The sequence below is a fragment of the Rhipicephalus microplus genome, chromosome 2 (assembly GCF_043290135.1).
Source record: "Rhipicephalus microplus isolate Deutch F79 chromosome 2, USDA_Rmic, whole genome shotgun sequence".
Classification (NCBI taxonomy): Eukaryota; Metazoa; Arthropoda; class Arachnida; order Ixodida; family Ixodidae; genus Rhipicephalus; species Rhipicephalus microplus.
Window position 1 is genome coordinate 42,402,307 of NC_134701.1, and position 19,999 is coordinate 42,422,305.

The 19,999-nt window shown below is 41.4% G+C and overlaps 1 protein-coding gene and 1 long non-coding RNA gene across 4 annotated transcripts in view; one reads left to right on the top strand and one right to left on the bottom strand.

Moving 5' to 3' along the window:
* Window positions 1–19,999, bottom strand: part of LOC119169114 (protein O-mannosyl-transferase Tmtc3) — a 488,628-nt gene that overhangs the window by 390,139 nt on the left and 78,490 nt on the right. For both annotated transcript variants that reach the window (XM_075886398.1, XM_037420216.2), the window contains exons 3-4: window positions 1,925–2,155; window positions 1,189–1,325 (exon numbers count right to left, since the gene is read on the bottom strand). In XM_075886398.1, coding sequence (XP_075742513.1) covers window positions 1,189–1,325; window positions 1,925–2,155 — 368 coding nt within the window. The remainder of the gene's footprint in view (window positions 1–1,188; window positions 1,326–1,924; window positions 2,156–19,999) is intronic.
* Window positions 10,493–19,999, top strand: part of LOC142796225 (uncharacterized) — a 46,471-nt gene continuing 36,964 nt past the window's right edge. For both annotated transcript variants that reach the window (XR_012893633.1, XR_012893632.1), the window contains exon 1: window positions 10,493–13,244. This is a non-coding gene — a long non-coding RNA (uncharacterized LOC142796225). The remainder of the gene's footprint in view (window positions 13,245–19,999) is intronic.

The following is a 19,999-nucleotide window of genomic DNA, read 5'->3' on the forward strand; positions in this document are numbered from 1 at the left end:
TAGATGGAAGCAGGTGGAAGGCAGTGACAAAAGCTGTATGTAGTCCAGTCACTCCAGGATTTTTACTTTCACCTATCGTATTGATGCCATGCTTTGGCGAAATCGCAATGTCGGATTTCAGCTAACAATAACGTCATGTCGTCAGTCTATGCATGTTGAGGAACTGACGAATTGATCTTGTGCAGCCAGATGGTTGAATCTTGATCTATGACAGTAAATTTGTGCATTCCGGTGGTGGATGGAGAAGGCAACATGGTGCGTGCACAGACTGCTGAGAAGGAGACGGTGGTGTCTTCAAAACGTTTGGTCAAAGTAGCGATGGCCTGCATGAGTGCAGAGAGGCAAGAGATTTACGCATCACTTCTGGCGACTATACTGACGTTGCTTCAGTTGTGGTACCGGAGACAAAGTTCAAGGCAGCGCGTACAGTGTGTCTTAACAAGGAAGCAGTTCGCAAAGCCAAGTCAGTTGCGTATTGTGTGTATTTGCAATGACACTTGCAGGCCGTACACAAGCTGCGGTACCCGCGAACACCAGGCCGGACGTCGTGCTCACAATAGCAGAAGCAGCAGGACGCTGGAAAGCGCGTCCCCTCCAAAGCACCGTTTCTGCATGCAGGTCATCGCACAAAGGTTTATCAAGTGGCTGCGCCATTGAAGTGAGACAGACAGAACACCCGTTCGTTGATCAAGCTGTTCTATTCTGCCTTTTTTTCTACACTGTCCAGCCAGTGCGTCACATCTGCCATACCACTCTTCATTACAAAATGTAGTGAGAGAGGTTTACACTGCTCTACCTTTGTACATTTAAATTCATAGTTTAGCAGAACCAGTTTGAGAATTTGAAGTTGAGGTTTTTTATTTATATATAGCTTTGTCATTTGACAGCTGCCATTTGTTTCACTGAAATTTCTTTCACAGCTGCTATTTGTTCATGGGCTCGACAGGAAGAATAACAACTCGTAAACTTCTGCACGTAAAATACGTAGGCAAAAACACAAACATGAAGCACAATCTAACAACATTATTATTAGGAGAACAAGACCTTATCTACCTAATTACAGAACCACATTGCACATGACAGCAAGAACTTAAAAAAAATGCTGCACCATGTCTGTCACTCTGCACCTTTTAAATGCAACCATTTACAAAAGAACCAACCAGTGCAAGCTGTTAAGAGACCACTGACCTGAGAAAAAGCATGGCCACGAGCGAGTGAAGAAACACGTTCCCCATGTGGTATCCTATGGGCCGCAGCTCATGCAGCCAGTAGTTGAGCCGGAAGGTTAACACACATAGTGGCCGGTAGGACTTGTGGCTTTGCTCCTGCAGATGTTATCATTGTTTCGATGCTCCACAATGCAAGCGAAGGCAAGACATTAGTCTACAATTTTCTGAAACGAAATTGATTATGAGCGTAAAGCAAATAACTAAGATTGGGAGACCCATCATGTGATTTACTAAATTGTGCCATAAATAAGGCAAAAAAATTATTACTAGAAAACTATTGTCAATTTTGTAAAATACCCGCCACAATGCTTTTCATCACTTCAGAAGATGCGGCAGCATCCGAATAGGATAACCCCCTGCTAAGATCGTAATGTGTGACCGTTCTTGACTGTGCTTCCGTCCTCTGCTTGTAAGTTTGTAGACTAGTAACTTCGATTTTTGAGGAAAACATTTTAGACCGTTAGTCTCCACGCATCACTGAAAAGTGTTTACTATGTGAATTTTTTTTTTTTTGGGGGGGGGGGGGGGGGCAGGTTGGAGCAAATTGAGCAGCACTTCCACTTCTGCACATTGCAATGAGAGGTGCACGAGAGACCCAATACTTTTTTTTCCTGGAGATCTAGCGATTGCTTATACAGTCAAACAAACGTTTACATTGAAGTCAGTAATAATGGCTAAGCAAGCAGAAGACATACCTTGTGGATCGGCGTTCCCCAGAAATCATTCACAAACAGCCTGCCAATGGGTGTCGAAGGCCGCAAGTCCCGGTTGTCCCGAATAGCTGATGCGTCATCAAAGACAAATCCACAGCTGAGTGCGTTTACATAGCACAGCCAGGAGAGTGCGCATACGACCACGTACCAGCGCCAGCCAACGCGACAGCCACCATACAAGCGCCATGTCAGCTCGCGGCCCCCGGACGATGCCTGCGAACAATCGGCCAGCCTCAGGGTTCTGGTAAAATTAGCGGCTTCAAGCATACTATTCTGATTTACTATGGTGACTTAGCGAAAAAAGGCCAAGCAAGGCAAGCTTTAGCAGAAAGGCCTACAGACTCTTATTAACTGGTTACAGACCCTCATTTATTGCCTGCCTAGTCCTCCAACAGCTCTACAAAAGACCAACATAAAAATAGAAGAATTACGAGAGATACACACAAGTGACCTGAGCATTCATACGCAGGAATTCAGGACATAACTTTCTAACCCCGTTTTTCAGACCACGAGGAAATTGCACCTTCAACCTTAAGAATTGGCACGAAGAGGCATTCAGTGCGACAGACAAAATGACATTATGTAAAAAACATGCTGATACCTCCATCATAAAAATCAATAAAACAAGAAAGTAAAATGTGTCCTTACTGAAGTAGCTTGATGTTTACTGTACACTGACAGAAAATTGCTTGTGCAATGCCTATTGATGTTTAGCAGCTACAGCACTGCTTAACGTCGACGCATCTACGTTGACGCTGAGTCATATACATCTCCATATCCTGACGACTAACGTATATCCTTAATGATTTAACAAACCCTTCTGGTCACAGCTGCTTGTAGTAGCTGCAGTACTTAACTGAACCAGAGAAAGCAAGGTGACAGTCAGAACGTTACTGATTCATCGCCGAACTTCAGCTAACGTTCACTACTCACGGCATGTTGGTATTATTGTACACCACTGCCGGACCAGGAGGAAACGCCACGTGGTTCGTGTCGTCACTTGGCAGGCCGCGATTTTTCGTGAGGCGAATCCAACTGAATAACGCGAAGTTACAACCAAGCAACGCAGACCTATTTTTTATATGAATAAATTTATGAACGACTCAAACGCTTCAGGTAAGATCGCGCTTGTGTCGTGCACTTTCTTGTGTGTGTGTTTTTTTTTTTGTCCTTTTTGTGCACTCATCGTGATGAGATGGGGTAAAGTTGCCACGTGACATGGGGGTGTGTTAAGGCATTTATAAAATTGTGTTTTTTTTCAAAACGAGCTGAATGAAATGCGCACTTATAAACGGCACGTTGAAGGAAGTAATCACGGATGTCACGGTCATGATGCGTTACTGCATGTGCTATACCAAAAAGCCTTTGAGAGGACAGCGGTAGATACAAAAGGTGTATTCTTTAAGTGAGCAATGCATGGGATTACGGCGAAGTGGATCGCGTCCCCAGCATCTGCTATCGCGGACACGGAACTCATGGGTTCGATACTCATTGACGGAACTTTTTTCTTTGTCTTCTACTCATGCGTATTTTTACATGCAGGGGTGCAACACCCGAAACACAATTTAGAGCAATTTTTAGAGCAGCAAAATGTTACTTTTAGAGTAATAAAATCCAAATTTAGAGCAAGTTACGGGGAAAAGATTCATTTTTATTCACAAAAGACTAAATATCGAGCAACATGAAAAAGAACACTTAAATTTAGAAAAAAACATTAAGTAGAAACATTCAATGTTTGCTAAATTGGGCAGAGTAAATGGGAACACTGCCATTTCTATGAAAGTAGTACTTTGAAACTTCTTATTCAGCAAACAATGATAAAATCCTATAAAACGGGATCTGTAATAGGATATTTTTTGTTGTGTCTTTGGTGCTTTCGGTAATACAGTGTTTGTTTGGTTTGGATAATTTTGCTGGTACCATGACAGTTAAAATAACAAGCTTTTACTATAATGCTTTTCGTTACTGGCACTAAGAAGGGTGGGCAGAAGAGTTTGAAAAAAAAAAAAACTTAGTATCACTTTTCGCCAATTTAGAGAAGTTGGAGAAGGGGACACTTTCTATCAAATCACAATCACAAGGTCACAATCTGCTGAGACTATCAGGACACAATCCTATATTGACAAACAGGCTTGCGAATCTAAATAATACAAAATTTTTAGCTCTGACATGCATTTGTATATTTTTTAGGCTGGATCAATTTATGTACTAGCCTGTCGCCTCTCTCTGCAAGTGTTGTGTTTTGTTGCTTTTACCGAAAACACACTGGAAAAAATTTGGTGAGATTAGCTTGCCAGACATGGTGAAGAGAATTAAAAGAGACATGCTTTCGGATAAGGTGACTACAAATTACATTTGGCTAAGTGCCGCTTCAGAAGACAGCACGCTGCCAGATCCTGCTTGGTATGTTTCTTTCTGCATTACATCACCTATTACATTATTACTGGCATACTTGCACAGTATACTTAGCTGCTCAACACCTGAATGTAGAGATCTGATTATGGTGGCTTATGTGAGCAGCAATTAACGGGAGTGTTTCTTAACTCAATATTTCAGAAATTTCAGTGGCAGAGAAAGCTCATAACGTTAGTAAGTCAAACAAGTTGGTTGTTCAGACAAATGTTCGTTGTTCAAGTGTTCTTGCACTCTTTTTATGATCGAGAGTAAGCACAGTTTAGGATTAGTGTCCTCAAGGGTATTCGCACCTAAATCCCTGGATTGATTGATGACACAAATAACACCAGGCCAATGTGGCCTCCATTTCTCATTTAAATTAGCGCAACTGAAAGGAGTATTGAAATAAAATTTCAAAATCGAGATGTGCCGTTCATTCGATTGCTTGGTGTACGTATCAGTTTGGCAAATTTTGAATCACGTGGAAGTCAATTTATTTCGACGACAAACAGCGTGCAGGTACTTTATGTAAAATGTAGTGTTTCTGCGACATCGACACAAGCGCTACGTGTTGGGTGTGATACATTTCATACATACCATCCTGAGTGCACAATGCGCTAGTAGCGATGACGTCTACGATCTGAGTGTTCTTAACCTGGCGCCAAAGCCTCGAAACGCACTCACTCGTCATGTTTGATGTTCGTCATACTGCTTTGAATGATTTCATGAAATCACCATAGAAGATCAGCAAAAGAAAAAAAAGAGCATGATTTAATGAGTGCTCGTCAGTCAGGGTATCAGGAAACAGTTGTGAGTTGCAGTCGTCAGCTGGTTCGAAGCACTGAAAAAGCGCAATGACGGTGTCTTTTCATTTTGTGCATGTTACACGCCAACATGACCACAAGCTATCAAAGTGCAATAGCGTATGGACAGAAATCATCGCTAACCAGTAACACGCAGGTATTGTTAATAGCAAATTTTAGTTCATCAGTAGAATACCGGGTTACTGTTGCAACCAACGTGAAAGGCGAAATAGGTGGAGCCATCTAGAGGCACAAGGAAGAACCTGGGAGCAGGGAACGTATTCTATTTCTCAGCTGGTGCGCTGCCCCTATACTGTTATTCCATTGACCCCTTCACGTATATTTTAGATGATAATAAACATACGCATGACTTAAACAGTCTGTTATTATCGTCGGGATTTACCAATCTAGTCGCTACAGCAACAAAGTTTACTCAATCAACATCATCTGCCCTCAAGCTTCTTATTAAGAATATAGAAACATCTGTGCATTTCGCGGGTACAATTTATAATAATATTAGTGACCATCATCCGGTATTTATAATGTACTTATTGGAGAATACCAAACCAAACAGAGAATTACTTGCTTACCAAGATATTTCTAATGTAGCGCTGGATTTATTTCATCTAGCTGTGGATGCGCACAATTGGGATTCCATGCTAACAAACATAAACAAAGCATATAACGAGTTTCTTGAAGCTTTTGTGGGCATCTACAATGCGCATTTTCCGTTCAAACAAGTTATGAAATAAAAAAAAATTAGAAAACAGGTTATGAGAGAGCACATGAAAATGATAAAAAGTAACAACCGTCTTTATCATGCGTTTCTAACCTCCAGATCAGAAATTAAACTTGAGCAATTCAAGGCTGAAGCAAACACACTGAATAAAACATGAAGACAAACGAAAATAGAATACTTTCATCACATGTTTTCTGAAATTAACAGGAAGTGGCCAGATGCTGTTTGGAAAGTAATAAATAGCGTTTTAGGTCGTCAGACTAAAAGTGATGTACCCAAATCGATAACTTATAGAAATTTTGTATTGAGCGGTAAAATATTGGCAGACCACTTTATGCTCATTTTGTGAATGCAGGCGTTATGCACACAAGTGACATCCAAGTAACATATTCAATAGATAAAAGTTTTACGGAAACTATACTTATGTGGAGTCAACCGACAAACAAGAGGTGTTCAAATTAACAAAGTTACATAATAGCAATGCCTTAGATGTAGATAACTTACAAATTAAACCAATCAAATACATTTTAGATCACTTAACACTTATTCGTGCGTTGGTTCACATATTCAACTTGGCAATGGAATCGGCGACTTTTCGTGACTGCATGAAATGATACAGAGTCATTAAAACTTGGTGATATAAATATTATTTCCAATTACTTTCCATTATCTATTCTGCCCATTTTTTACATTTAAAGTGCTATAAAAAAGTTATTGCGGCACGCCTGACCAAGTTTCTTGACAAAGATAACGTGATAACAAGCTCCCACTTCGGCCTCAGAAATGGTAGATCAACTAAAGCAGCCCTTTTATCTTTTAAAGAAAGTATTGTTCAAAGCAAAGACAATGGAGAATTTGCCTTCAAACTCTTTATTATTTTAGCAAGGCATTTGATTGCCTCAGCCATAACATTCCTATACATAGGCTATCAGCATGCAAACATCCACTTGCTTTTATGAAATCTTATCTGCCGGAAAGAACTCAGCGGGTATGCACGAAACGTGCTATCTTCCTTCTTAACCTTTAAAAATGAACTGCCGCAAGGAAATGTGTTCGGCCCGCTATTATTTAACTTATGAATTAATTACTTAATAAAGCCCACAGTTGATGTCTTTTTATATACGTATGATAGCACTATACTCTTCGCTGGAAAGATGCAAACAAACTAATAATCACATGTAACACATTGCTAATAGAACTATCATATTGGTCCCTTTCAGATGTGATCCAAATTAACCCCTGCAAAACTAAAGCGGCTCTTTTTAGAGCCAGAAACAAACATTTTCAGTTGGAGCATTCAGTCACTTCCTCAAGTACTTAGTTACTCAGGTAAAAATATAGTATGCTGGGGTTATATTTTCTCGCTATTTGAATTGGGATGCTCATTGTAATAACCTCCAGAACAAGTTTTCTGCAGTAGCCAGTGTGCTATCTCGCTCTAGAGTTCTCATGCCGACAAAAGCCAAGCTACAAATTTACCACGTATAACACTTCGCAGTTTAATTATTGCAGTTTAGTGTGCGCGATCACAACGCAAACATAGATAAAATCATTACATTACAAAAGGCTCTTCTCTGGAACAATGCGAATATCAAACTCTGGGACAAAACAAAAACATTGTTACAAAAATACAAAATCGTCCGAGTACATCGGTACTATGAATACAGTGTTCTGCAACTATTTTATTTTGCAACGAAGGGACAAAGAAATTTTATTATGTGCATACCTGCTTAAAACAACATGACAGCTGTGCATCTAGGAAACCCTGAAGTTTTCTTTGCACCGCCTTTTTGCACTGAATATAAGCTGAAATTCCTCTATCACAATTAGCCAAAAATTGCAAATACTCATGTTCTTGTTACTAAATTACCTTGGAAATGTATTTTGCTAACATGTAAGCATGTACATGGCGTATTTAGGCATAACAATGTAAATGAAATGATAATATTTTCTTTTGAGCGCTTTGCTATTTATGCAAATGAGTGAGACGGCTGAGACTAATTTGGGAGCAGTTTTTAGAGCAGAAGAATCTTGCTTGGGAGCAGTTAGCGGCATTCAATATGTCGTCCTGGGAGCTTCAAAATAGAAAACTTTCGCAACGTGGGGGAACCAGTGCATATTTTACTTGGTTTATAATATACATAACACTCAAACAGAAATTTAAGGAAGTTTTTAAACAGATTATTGCCAGGTATGAACTGTACTACGCACCACATGGCCTCGTAACAAACATATAAAATAATATTTATTAAAAAAAATTGGTTCCAAATCTGTTACAGTGCAAATGTAGTCGAAAGACGATAGTCCTGCGTCTGGAGAGAGTGAACAAAACGTTTATTTGATGTTCTGCGCAAGAAAATCGGTGAAGGGTATTCTGGAGGTGCTGCGTTAGAGTGCCTCGAGCGTGTAGAGAACACGAACGAGCGCATCGAGGCACGTTAGACACAAGCGCCATCTGGCAGTTATCTTCAAAAACGAAGGCGTAAGCCCACTGAGAAAGATGTGTGCCAGTCTCGGAGGTGATAAGGTGTAGAATACAAAGCGACGGGCAGATGCCACCACCGTGACGTCCTAGCAAAGCGTTGTAGACACCTTTCTGAGCATCGCGTTGCACTGTCAGCGCAGCGCGACAAACAATACACTCCTTAGAGTTACTTGTGTGTGTCTCTTCTCGTATAAAAGCAGACATACAAAACATAGACATGTTGTTATGGCGCCTAAGATATGTGCAATATTTGCTTTTTTTAATTGACAATCACATAACGATGGACACTAAATCTTGAGCAATATTGGTGGGCACTGCGAATGGGGTTGGCCAGCCGTTTGGTGCTGTTTAAGGTATTGTTAGGGCATACAAACTGACAAACGTACAGACGGACAGACAGACCAAAATCTTTTCGTCGAAGGTCCCCAAAAAAGACTATCGTCTTTAAGTAAGTTTTGTTAAAAACTAGGTTCCCCGGAAACATTTAAAAAGAGAAACGCATAACAATAAAAAAAATTCAAAAATTGTGATTGCACAAGAATCTTAGTTCCCAGACAACACCTGACGGTCATTCTCAATTGATACGGACGTTCTTTTTCCATCATCATTCGTTAGGTGACGTTTTCAGTGCGCCCTCAGGAAGGCCTTCACAGAATGATACAGGAAGCATGGTTTTCTGTATTTTTCGAGGATGACTCATTGTCCAAAAAACGTCTACTGTAGGACGCTTTGAGTGCGTACTCTATTATTCAGAAAAAACGTGTGCATGAACTTCATGTGGCACCTTGTTGCAAACGCACAAACATTAAATGTAACCTCGCTACCGTAACTCTTAATTGTACGATTGTTTCTTCACGTTTGTTTTTTATACCTCACAGTTATACATGAAAATGCTTTTTGCGGGCATGTGTGCGGTGGTTTCGAAGTTTTGTATTTTGCGCATACATGAGCTCGAACGATTACCCCTGTAATCGGCAACGAACAGGTAACAACTCAGTCGACACGGTATCCATTGGTTGCAATCACAGCAATCTCAATGCGAGCACACACGATTTTTCTTTTTCTGCCTGGCAACATTGACACCTCTAAACAGCCCCAAGTCTAAGCAATCCAAACCAAGCACTTTAGAGAAAGCAGCATAGTTTGTCCTCACGGCAGGTAAGCCTCCTTAACTCTGTCTCTTTTTCGTGTTTGAAATGGAAGAAAGCGTTGAATGCAGGTTCAGACGATGAAGAAATAGATGCGCTAATGCCTGTTTATGCGTAGCAAACGGTGCTGTTGGTAAAATAAGCCAGTGCTGCGAAAGCAGATTATGTCATGCTACAATGTTGTGGTTTGCATTGCGTGGCATGATGTTCATGCGAATTCGCAAGGGATCATTTTTTGTGTTTCTCTATAGTTGGAAGACAAAATTTTTCTGAACTCGTTTGTGACACATTGCGTGCGACATCAATATTTGCAGTGCCGAGCTTGGATATGTTCAGCGTAGTCGCTGCGACGATAACAGAGTTTAGAGTGTGCAACACTCTGGTTATGTGTGGTATATGTTTGCTTGCGCGCTTTGTTGACCAACCTTTGTAGTTGCATAAAAACAGCTTTAAAAAATCATTTGGGCTTTCCAGTCACTTGCAAACGATGTAGCTTTTGTAATGATCGTGGCATGTACGATTGTTCACAAGCACGAAAAGTTTTTTGTAAATCAGCACTTATACATTTATTGCCATATGTTACAGAAAGTAAACAATGAATTAGAATTCTGGAAACGCACATGGCAATGATGGAGTAGCAAGGCCAGTTGTTTACTACAATACATCGGCAAATATGAAGATCTACAAAGCAAATATCCCCAGAGACCTCCAATGAAAGGACTCAATCACAACCTCATTTTGTCAAGTTCCATGAACTTATTGTTTGAAACTCATATTCATAAAGAAGGATTTGCGTGTCACTGCGTGTCTATATATTTTTGTCTGGTATAGCATTTCCTGAGCTTTTTAATAACAATGTTAAAGGTATGCACTTTGAAGCAGCAAGTGCATGCTTTTGTGCTAAGACTGAATTTCTTAAAATCTCTCATGGAAAACAATCTCATTGGAAAACTGCATTTCTAGTGGTCATAACATGCATGTTCAAAGCCTTGAATGAATTCTATATTGAGCTTTGAATGCTGTACTGAGGTGGACCTGAACGCACACTAAAAAGATCCCTGAATGTCGTCCTCAGGACATCGAGAGGATGATCTGGGGCCAGACAAATGGTCAGGATTAGTACCAGTCAAGGTTCATTCAAGGATGACCTCAGGTCGTCCTTTCGTACTGGGCAGGGCATTCTCAGGACAACCTGAGGTCATCGAGTGTTGTCTGGGTAACATAACAGTGGTGCTTCACTTAAAGAAAAGCCTGACATGATAGCGTCAAGAGCTTTTAACAGACAACAAAAGTGTGCTGCACCACTGTTCGCGGCCACCTAGTGCTTGACCACCTTCAAGTTAGCAGCGCGGCAACAAGAAACCTCGCCGCAATGACTACCTTGTAAAGCGTGTGTGTATGGCACTAAGTGATAAGCGAATGATACTGATAACGCCTCTCCAGGCGAGCAACCACGCGTTATTAATACGGCACATGTTGGCCAGTTCTATACATATATTATATATATATTTTATTGAAGGGCATCACTGTCAATGTACAACTCCCAATAATACACCGAATTGGGATTGCCACTCCGCGACTCGCGCAGCGCAGACAAGAAATTCGTGTATGCGCGAACGAACCGTTGAAGGTACAGAGCCGTCCACTTCTACCCTGAACACCGCGCCGTGCGGCCGATGTAGAGTTACTGTATATGCTTCCTGGTACCACATATACTAACTCTAGGTCAGCGCTCCGTGGAGCGCCTCTGCCGGGCGCTTCGGAAACTAGCGCGCAAGCGCAATGACAGCGGTAGGCGGGGCCTTTGCCGCATCGTCTGGTAGAGTGCGGCCGCTCGACCGAATTGAGCTTGCATTGCGGTGAACCAAGCATCACTCGTGTTATGCGCGCACGTAAATTGAGAAGTTGGTGCGGTTCTCGAGAAGCGAAGTGACTGTACCTTTTCTGCAAGCGATCGTACAAGTAATGAACTACGCCCCATACACAAGCAAAACTTTCAAGCTGCGCTGGCAAAGCCACAACTAAGTGATTTGGCGGAACAGAAAAAATATTACCACAGCTAATACAACCTTTTTTGATCAGCCCGAATTTGGGTGCCGCAGAAAGCATAATAAAATGTAACTGGGTGTATCATGCCAGGTATTAAGTGTGAACTCTGTAGCAATGCACGGCTGCAATACACTGCATTGAAAAAACTCAGAAGAATGCATAACTATAATTTACTTTCATCTGGTCAGTAAATGAAAAAAAGTTCCGTTCAAGCACACCTGAAAGTAAAAATAATATGTTGGGACACTTACAAATATCTTTTGAGTTAGCTTAACTATCGAACATAGATAATTAGATTATTTAGAAGCAGGTCGCATCACCATGAGCCTCGACCACCGTCCTTATCCTATCCTGAACATACGCATACATGGCGCCGCATATCTACGTTCGCCCTGGCTTCCTTCCAGCAGTCTTGTCCTTCTGACCATAGGATGTCGGAAGACAAGCCATGTAGGCTGGAGGAGCACAACGCTGTCTTCATGTTTTCCCAAATGTTCTCAATGATGTTAATGTCCGGAGATTGTTGTGGCCATTCCAGCACAGCAACTCTACGCTCTTGTAAGAAAAAGGAAGTCAGCTTGAACATGTGTACTGGGGAGCGGTATTGTTGAAGGATGAAGTGTTCATCTGTAAACGCTTCTCCCAAAAATAATGGAAATGCCAGATTGTCTAGAATAGAGCAGTAGCTTTCAGCCGTAGAACAACCATGCACCCTGACGAGAGGACTGGGGCCATCCTTTGTGATTGCCCTCCAAACAGTCACTGAACTTCGGGCACTGGCAGCTACTCGCTGTACATTCACTGAACTTCGGGCACTGGCAGCTACTCGCTGTATGTGTCATGAAATATATCTGCAGGAAATGAACAAATATAGCTTTTAAATGGACAAAGTTGGCTTTTGATGCTGCAACATTTCAACGTGGGAAATAGTAGCACGACATAGTACTGACCGAGCCAATGATAGGCAATTTTTTTTTGCGTGGTTGCCTTGGTGACATTAGGCACTGGGGCCAAACAATCGTGGTAGGTACTCATATTTTTCATTCTGTGATGGGTATATTAAAGGAGACTCCAAGGGCAAAATGAGGTTATGATAAAAATAGAGACAGAAAGTTTCATCAAACTAGGCCTGATATGCCAAAATCACCAACCACTTAGCCTACGGGTTGTCTACAAAGGTTTCGGGTGTGCTTCCCAAAATCTGTGAGCCACATGTGCGTCCACTTTAATATTGAAAGTCACCTTCGTGGGTTACCTCATGAATTAAAATAGGGTTACAAAACATTTTCATTTTAAACTTTCTTAATATACATACATGACACGGCGTGTACGGCGACACGGCATGGCATGGCGTGTATGGCGGAGTGGGCACGGCGAAAACGCTGGGCGCAGATCACTGATCATGCGTCTCGTTTTTCTTGTTCAGGCTTTGTTCCTGACATGCGCCCCCTTCTTCGATGCGCCCGTATTCAAGCCGTTTCCAGCAGCAACATCATGCGACATCGACGGCAAGGCTGCATGGCTCCTTCCAACGCTTTTTGACGCAAGGAGCAAGAGTCACGGGTTCGTGACGTTGACAGAACCAGCCCCTATAAAGAAGGCATCGCAGGACGGACTTGCCAGTGGGCACGGCGAAAACGCTCGGCGCAGATCACGGATCATGCGTCTCGTTTTTCTTTTTCAGGTTAGTTACAATAGCCCAATACAGAGTGACGACAAATACCCGATTTTATTGCCGTGCCCACGTGTGTGCTTGAGTATTGCTTATGATTGCTTATTTTCATGCAAGCATTTACTTTTTTTTATTTATTTTATTCACATACTGCAGCCCATTAAGGGCTATAGCAGGAGTGGGTGAAAAAAAACAGAGCAGTGAATTACAAAAGTATCACTTCCGGGAACACACTACAATATAACACACGAACAAAATACAATATACATGGCAATTCCATTCAGTACAAAAATAAACATCCAATGAATGGGCACTGCGGGGCGTACATATTAACAGAACAAAGCAAGAAACTATTGGTTAGATACGACTTCGACATCACTTTGTAGTGATGTCGAAGAGAATCCGGGCCCCTCTGTCGAGAAAATGTTCCAATCGTTAGTGATTGGCCAGCAGGCAATTAGAGAAGACATTACTTTCTTGAAAGAATGACTTGAATCCACAGAGAAAGCTGTACAAGGCTTTGAAAAGCATCTAAGCAACTTGGAATGTAGCATGATTAAATTAAAAGCGAGAAATTGCGAACACGAGGGAGTAAATGTGGCTGTGGATGCAGTGCAAAAATTACTCAAAGTTCAACAGGAAAAATTTGTCGATCTAGAAAACCGCAGTCGCCGTTCGAATTTGATTGTTTTTGGAATTACGGACGAGACGAATGAAACTGAGGTGAAGCTACGGGATAAGGTTGTTCACGGCGTCTTTAGCGACAAACTAGGGATAAATTGTACAACCATGGCGCGAATTCACCGACTTGGAAAAGGACACTCAGGAAGGCCGGTCATTGCGCTCGTTCAGAGTTACTCTGAAAAAGAAGCACTGCTAAAGAACGCACGCAAGCTAAAGGGAACAGGCATATCATTGCAAAATGACTATTGTGCAGACACATTGCGCAGGCGCCGACTTCTGTGGAGCAGTACACAAGACGAAAGAGCAAGCGGTAAGAAAGTCAAGCTTGTTCATGATAAGATTCGCATTGACGGTGCTGTCTACTTTTGGGATGATGCACACAATATATGGAAAGAAATGCCAAAGAAAAAGGAAAACTCTGAGACACAAACGCGACATACAGAATAGCAGTCATAGTATCGGCACTTGCGACTGCTTTCGCTAAATGCCCAAAGTATTGTCAACAAAATAGAAAAACTGCATGATACCTTGCTGGCATACGATCCTTATGTGTGCGTTATTTGTGAAACTTGGTTGCACGACGAGGTGTGTAATGATGAAATTGTTTCACCGAACCATCAATTGTTTAGAAAAGATAGATGTTCCTGAGGTGGTGGTGTTTCAGTCATTGCAAAAAACAGTGTTGATGTAAGAGTACTAGATCAGATTAACAAACATGAAAGTTTATTTTTGAGTGTCACTGTTCGAAGCGTGCAATACATATTATGTTCTGTGTATCGAGTCCCTAATGCTGATGATCAGTACATGCAGAAGTTATATGATCACATATTGAAGTTTAAAAAAAAAAACCTAATAATTACTGGTGATTTTGATCTCCCACAAATAGATTGGTATCATTGGAGATATGGACATAGCCTGTCCTGTGACTTACTTATTGATATTCTGCTAAACATGAATCTCCATCAAGTTGTACATGCACCTACCCGTGGTGGCAATATTCTCGACTTGTTATTTGTTAGTGACATTTTCAACGAAGGAGTTGTTGAGAGTGAGAATGGCATTTCTGATCATCAGTTGATTTCCTTCACGGTATCAATGAGTGTGAGTAATGTACGATTACCCTGTGAAAAAACGGAAGTTAGAGATTATCATAAAGCACATGAGTAAATTATTATAGATTATTTAGACTTGCACCTAAATATTGTTGACAACGATGTAGAGATTTCTTGGCAAGAGCTTACGGGCACCATTACTTATTGTATTGACAAATTCATTCCTTTGAAGAGCCTTCAGAAACCCTTGTCCAACCCTTGTTTAAGCAGAGACATTATCCAAACTAGGTGCAGGCTCAAGAGAATGAAAAAGAAACATAAATTCAAGAGTCCAATGGTCATAGAATTAAAAATAATTTGCTGGCTAAAGTAGAAAAGGCGCGAGATAGATTTTTCAATCATAGCCTTTCTGATTTTATTACAAACTCTCCCCAAAAGTTTTGGCGCTACCTAGGCCAGTAAAAAAAAAGCCGTACAAAAAGTAAACATTATTGGTAAATTTATAGAAGACCCCCCCAAGAAATTGCAGAACATTTTAATGATTACTTCTGGAGTGTGTTTTCTGAATTAGACTGTTATCAACTAAGCAATGCAAGACCTGTAGTGCACGAGATTACAATTTCTCGAGAAGGTGTTTTGGAAATGTTTCTTAATCTTGATGTACGTAAATCTGCAGGCCTTAACGGGATATCGAATGTTTTTTTACGACATTACGTGGAACAGATTTGTGTCTTTTTAACAGAATTTTTCAAGTCATGTTTACGCTTAGAGAATATTCCATCCAACTGGCACAAAGCCAGAGTTGTCCCAATTCATAAAAAGGAAGACTATCTTGCAGTTTCTAATTATTGACCAGTTTCTATTACAAGTACTTGTAGTAAATTATTAGAACATATTGTAGCAGGTTTTATTCGGCAGTATTTGAGTGATCACAAGGTCCTCTCTCAACAACAGCATGGATTTCGAAAGGGGTTATCGACTACAACTCAGCTTGTGTCAGTTGTTCATGATATCTCTGAGGTACTTGACTCGTCCGGACAAGTTGACATGCTATTTTTCGATTTCAGTAAAGCCTTCGATAGGGTGCCTCACGGAAAATTAATCTACAAGCTCGAGTGCATTGGTCTCCCTTCAAAAATTGTATCATGGATCTAGGCATACCTATAGCACAGGCAACAGTTCGTAGAAATTAAGCAACGCTCGTCCGTTGCGCGCCATGTAACCTCGGGTGTGCCGCAAGGCAGCGTACTGGGACCTCTCCTATTCCTGATCTATATAAATGATATCTCGGAAAAACTCCCTAGTGACGTGCATGTAAATTTATTTGCAGATTACTGTGTCATATTTAAAGAAATTACCGTGCAGAATGATCACCAAAGCTTGCAGCAATCAGTCACAGCTATTTCAGAGTGGTGTAGACTTTGGGGAATAGAAATAAATGTACAAAAAACAGTTTTGATGCGAGTAACAAGAAAAAAAGAACCTAGCACATTTTTTTACGTTCTGAACGACAACATAATAACCGAGGTTGACCAGTATAAATACTTAGGCATCACGTTTAATAACAAACTTACTTGGTCAGATCATATATCTCTTACATGCTCTTCAGCCTTGTGCAAATTGTGGTTTTTGAAAAGAAAGCTTAGCAAAGCTCCGGCGAGTACAAAGCTTTTGGCATACAACGCAATTGTGCGCTCAAAACTTGAATATGCAGCGGTTGTATGGGATCCTTACACCAAAAAAGACATCATGAATTTGGAGCGTGTGCAGAGAAAGGCTGTTAGATTTATTTTTGGAAAATGCAAAAGAGAACATTCCCCTTCACTTCTAATGCTTACTAATAAAATAAAGCTCACAAGAACATCGCCGTAAACTTAGTCGCCTACAGTTCCTGCACAACATAATAAAAGAGAAAATTGGCCTTCAGAAGCCTCGTTTTTTAGTGCCCCTAAACACACGGTCGACTAGACACAGACACAGCTTTTCTCTCACGCCTATATTCGCCAAAACCAAATCTCACAGGAACAGTTTTTTTCCGCGCACCATAAAAGAATGAAACTCTTTACCTGTTCACGTCATACAATTGGAAACCTTTACAAAAGAATTGGAAAACCACTTCTCTCAATATTTAGTGTTTAAACATTTCTTGCAATTGTGTCGTGAATCCCATGCGTATTGCACTCTACGTTTTTCTTCTTGCATTGTTAGTCTTTTTGCAAATGCCTTGTCATTGTATTATTGTATTTGCCCCTCTTGCATGGGCCAGCATATTGGCCTGCAGTATCGATAAATTTATAAATAAATAAATAAATAAATAAATAAAATACACTTTCATCACAGGTACAAAAAAAGGCACTTGGTTATGTGTATTAGATACCATTGTTTATTGTTCTAGATAACAACAAAAGTTAGAGGGACTGTTCTCAGTATCTAATAAACCCCAATGAATAACCTTCCTGTTAGATATCACTCGCACTTTGAATTAACTAACCGAAGTAAGATTTCGACAATATTTAGCTGCTACTTTGGAATCAATAAAATATTACCATTAACTGCACAGTCATATCACAGGTACCTAACGCTGCTAAAAGCAACGAGCGAAACTCACACAAACACGACTACTTCTTGAAAGCCTAAAAGCACTGCTTTACATACTGCGTGTTGATGGGGCACCAAACTCGTGTTCTCTGATCCCACCGAGTCGTGAACGTGGACTGGTCCATGAATACCATGTGTTTCCAGCCAGATGCAGACCAATGGGCGTGATCTTAAGCAAGCTGGAGCCGCTTCGCCTTGTTCTGAGCTCACATGAGCGCCTTCTTGACAGCCATTCGGCTTTTTGTCCATAATTCGTAAAAACGGCACTTCACGGTTATAGCCGAAACGTGGTTGAGTTCGAGGTCAACCTGTACTACTCGGACTGTAGCTTTCGGCTGTTCTGCTACAGCTGCCACTATTTGCAGGTCTTCGTCCCTTGTAGTCACCTGGCGACGAGGTTGCTGAGGGGCGTTTCCAATGCTTCATTCATATCTGCACATCTGAATGATCCGGTTGACAATTGCAGGAAGACAGTTTGTCATCGCAGACAGAGCACGTTGAGAATATTCCCTCAGGAATAATTTACGATGCGTCGTCTTTTGTCTTCTGGCACGGTCCTTCAATCGGAACGCAATACTGGAATGAAATACTATCGAACACATGCAGCCCTTTTATCACACGAGGATAAAAAAAAAGGAAAGTTTGACCGCGCTACGAATTGAAGGGTCATAAGAAATTACCGCAGTGGGCTCACGTTTCTAGCCAAAAAACACATGAAGCGATAAGCGGTCCTTGTGTTGATGATGATGTTTGATGTTTTATGGCGCAAGGGCCATTTCACGGCCAAAGAGCGCCAGTTCATCTTACTAGAATTATGGACAATGATTGTGATAAGCGGCTGTATAAGGGCCATAAAATTCCTCGCAGTAAGGCGGGTAAAAACATACAAGTAATAAAATCATGACCATGCGGTGAAAGGTGTGTGTGATGTGAATAGATGACAAAAGTTGGTGATAATAAAAGACGATGGTGCATATGTATGGCATTAGCACAAGTGCCTCACTCGTTCATACCCTTGCGTCCAAGGGCCGTGAGGCATGTGCTTTCTTGTGTAGCCACCGCAGCAAAAACCTCTCTGGAGAGGTCATGCTACGGTATGCCCGGGTATATGACATGAAAGCTATGAATTTCTTTTAAAAACGCTAACAATGATTTATAACTAAAAAGCGGTTCCCTACCGACAAACATTGCAGGGTGTAAAGGTATATGTTGTCGGTAGGGTAATGGAAAGTGTTGTTTTCTTACAGTGTCCAATTGTTTGCACTCAATTAAAATGTGAAGGACTGTCAATGCTTCACCACATCTGTCACACAATGGTGGATCGCCACCGGACAAAAGGTGTGTGTGTGTCGTGTATGTGTGTCCTATCCTGAGTCTCGTTAGTATCACCTCTGTATAACGCGATTTCGATACGGGCGGCCAATGACAAAGGTGTGGCTTAATAACGTGTAGTTTGTTTTGTGTGTGTGTATCCCACTTGCTCTGCCAGTATACTCTGAGGTTTCGTTTGAGGGATGGTTTAAGATCGAGGGCCGGGATTGATATGGGTGTAGGGGCAGTGCTTTTGTGCACGGATGCAGCGAGCTGATCCGCCCTCACGTTGCCTTGAATCTCACGGTGCCCTGGCACCCGGCACACTACAACATGTTGTTTGAGTGTGTAAAGTGTGCATAAAATAGAGTAAAGTGAGACAAGGACTGGGTTTTTTTGTTTTTTAAGACTGTGCAGAGCCGTTACCACACTTAGGGAGTCTGTATAAATTACTGCTTTTTGTATTTGTAATTGTTTGATGTGTTTAGCTGCCACAAGTATCGCGTACGCTTCCGCTGTGAAGATACTTGTGCGTGGATGTAGTGGACCAGCATCCGAAAAGGATGGGCCTACAGCAGCGTAGGACACAGAGGAGTTAGTCTTGGAGGCATCTGTGAAGAACTCAGGACATGTGTATTTGTGTTGAAGTTCCAAAAAGTATGTTCGGATATGGGCAACAGGTGCATGTTTTGTAACTTCTAGGAAAGACACATCGCAGTCTATAGTCTGCCATTGCCACGGTGGCGGATATGCTACAGGAGCCATTAAACTGTGTTCTAGTGAGATTCCAGTTTCCTCAGCTAGACTCTTCAGGCGAATAGAGAAGGGCTGCCTCATCGAAGGCCTGTTTTGAAACAAAATTGAGCTCGACAAATCATTAATAGTAGAGTATGAGGGGTGCTTCTTGTCTGCTTTCACCTTAAGGTAATAAACAAAGGACATGTAAGTTCTCTGCAGATGAAGCGACCACTCATTTGACTCAACATAAAGGCTTTCTACGGGGCTGGTGCGAAAAGCACCCGTAGAAAGGCGGATGCCCAAATGGTGCACGGGGTCCAGCATCTTCAAAGCACTTTGAGTCGCAGACTGATAAACAACAGCCCCATAATCTAAGCGGGTGCG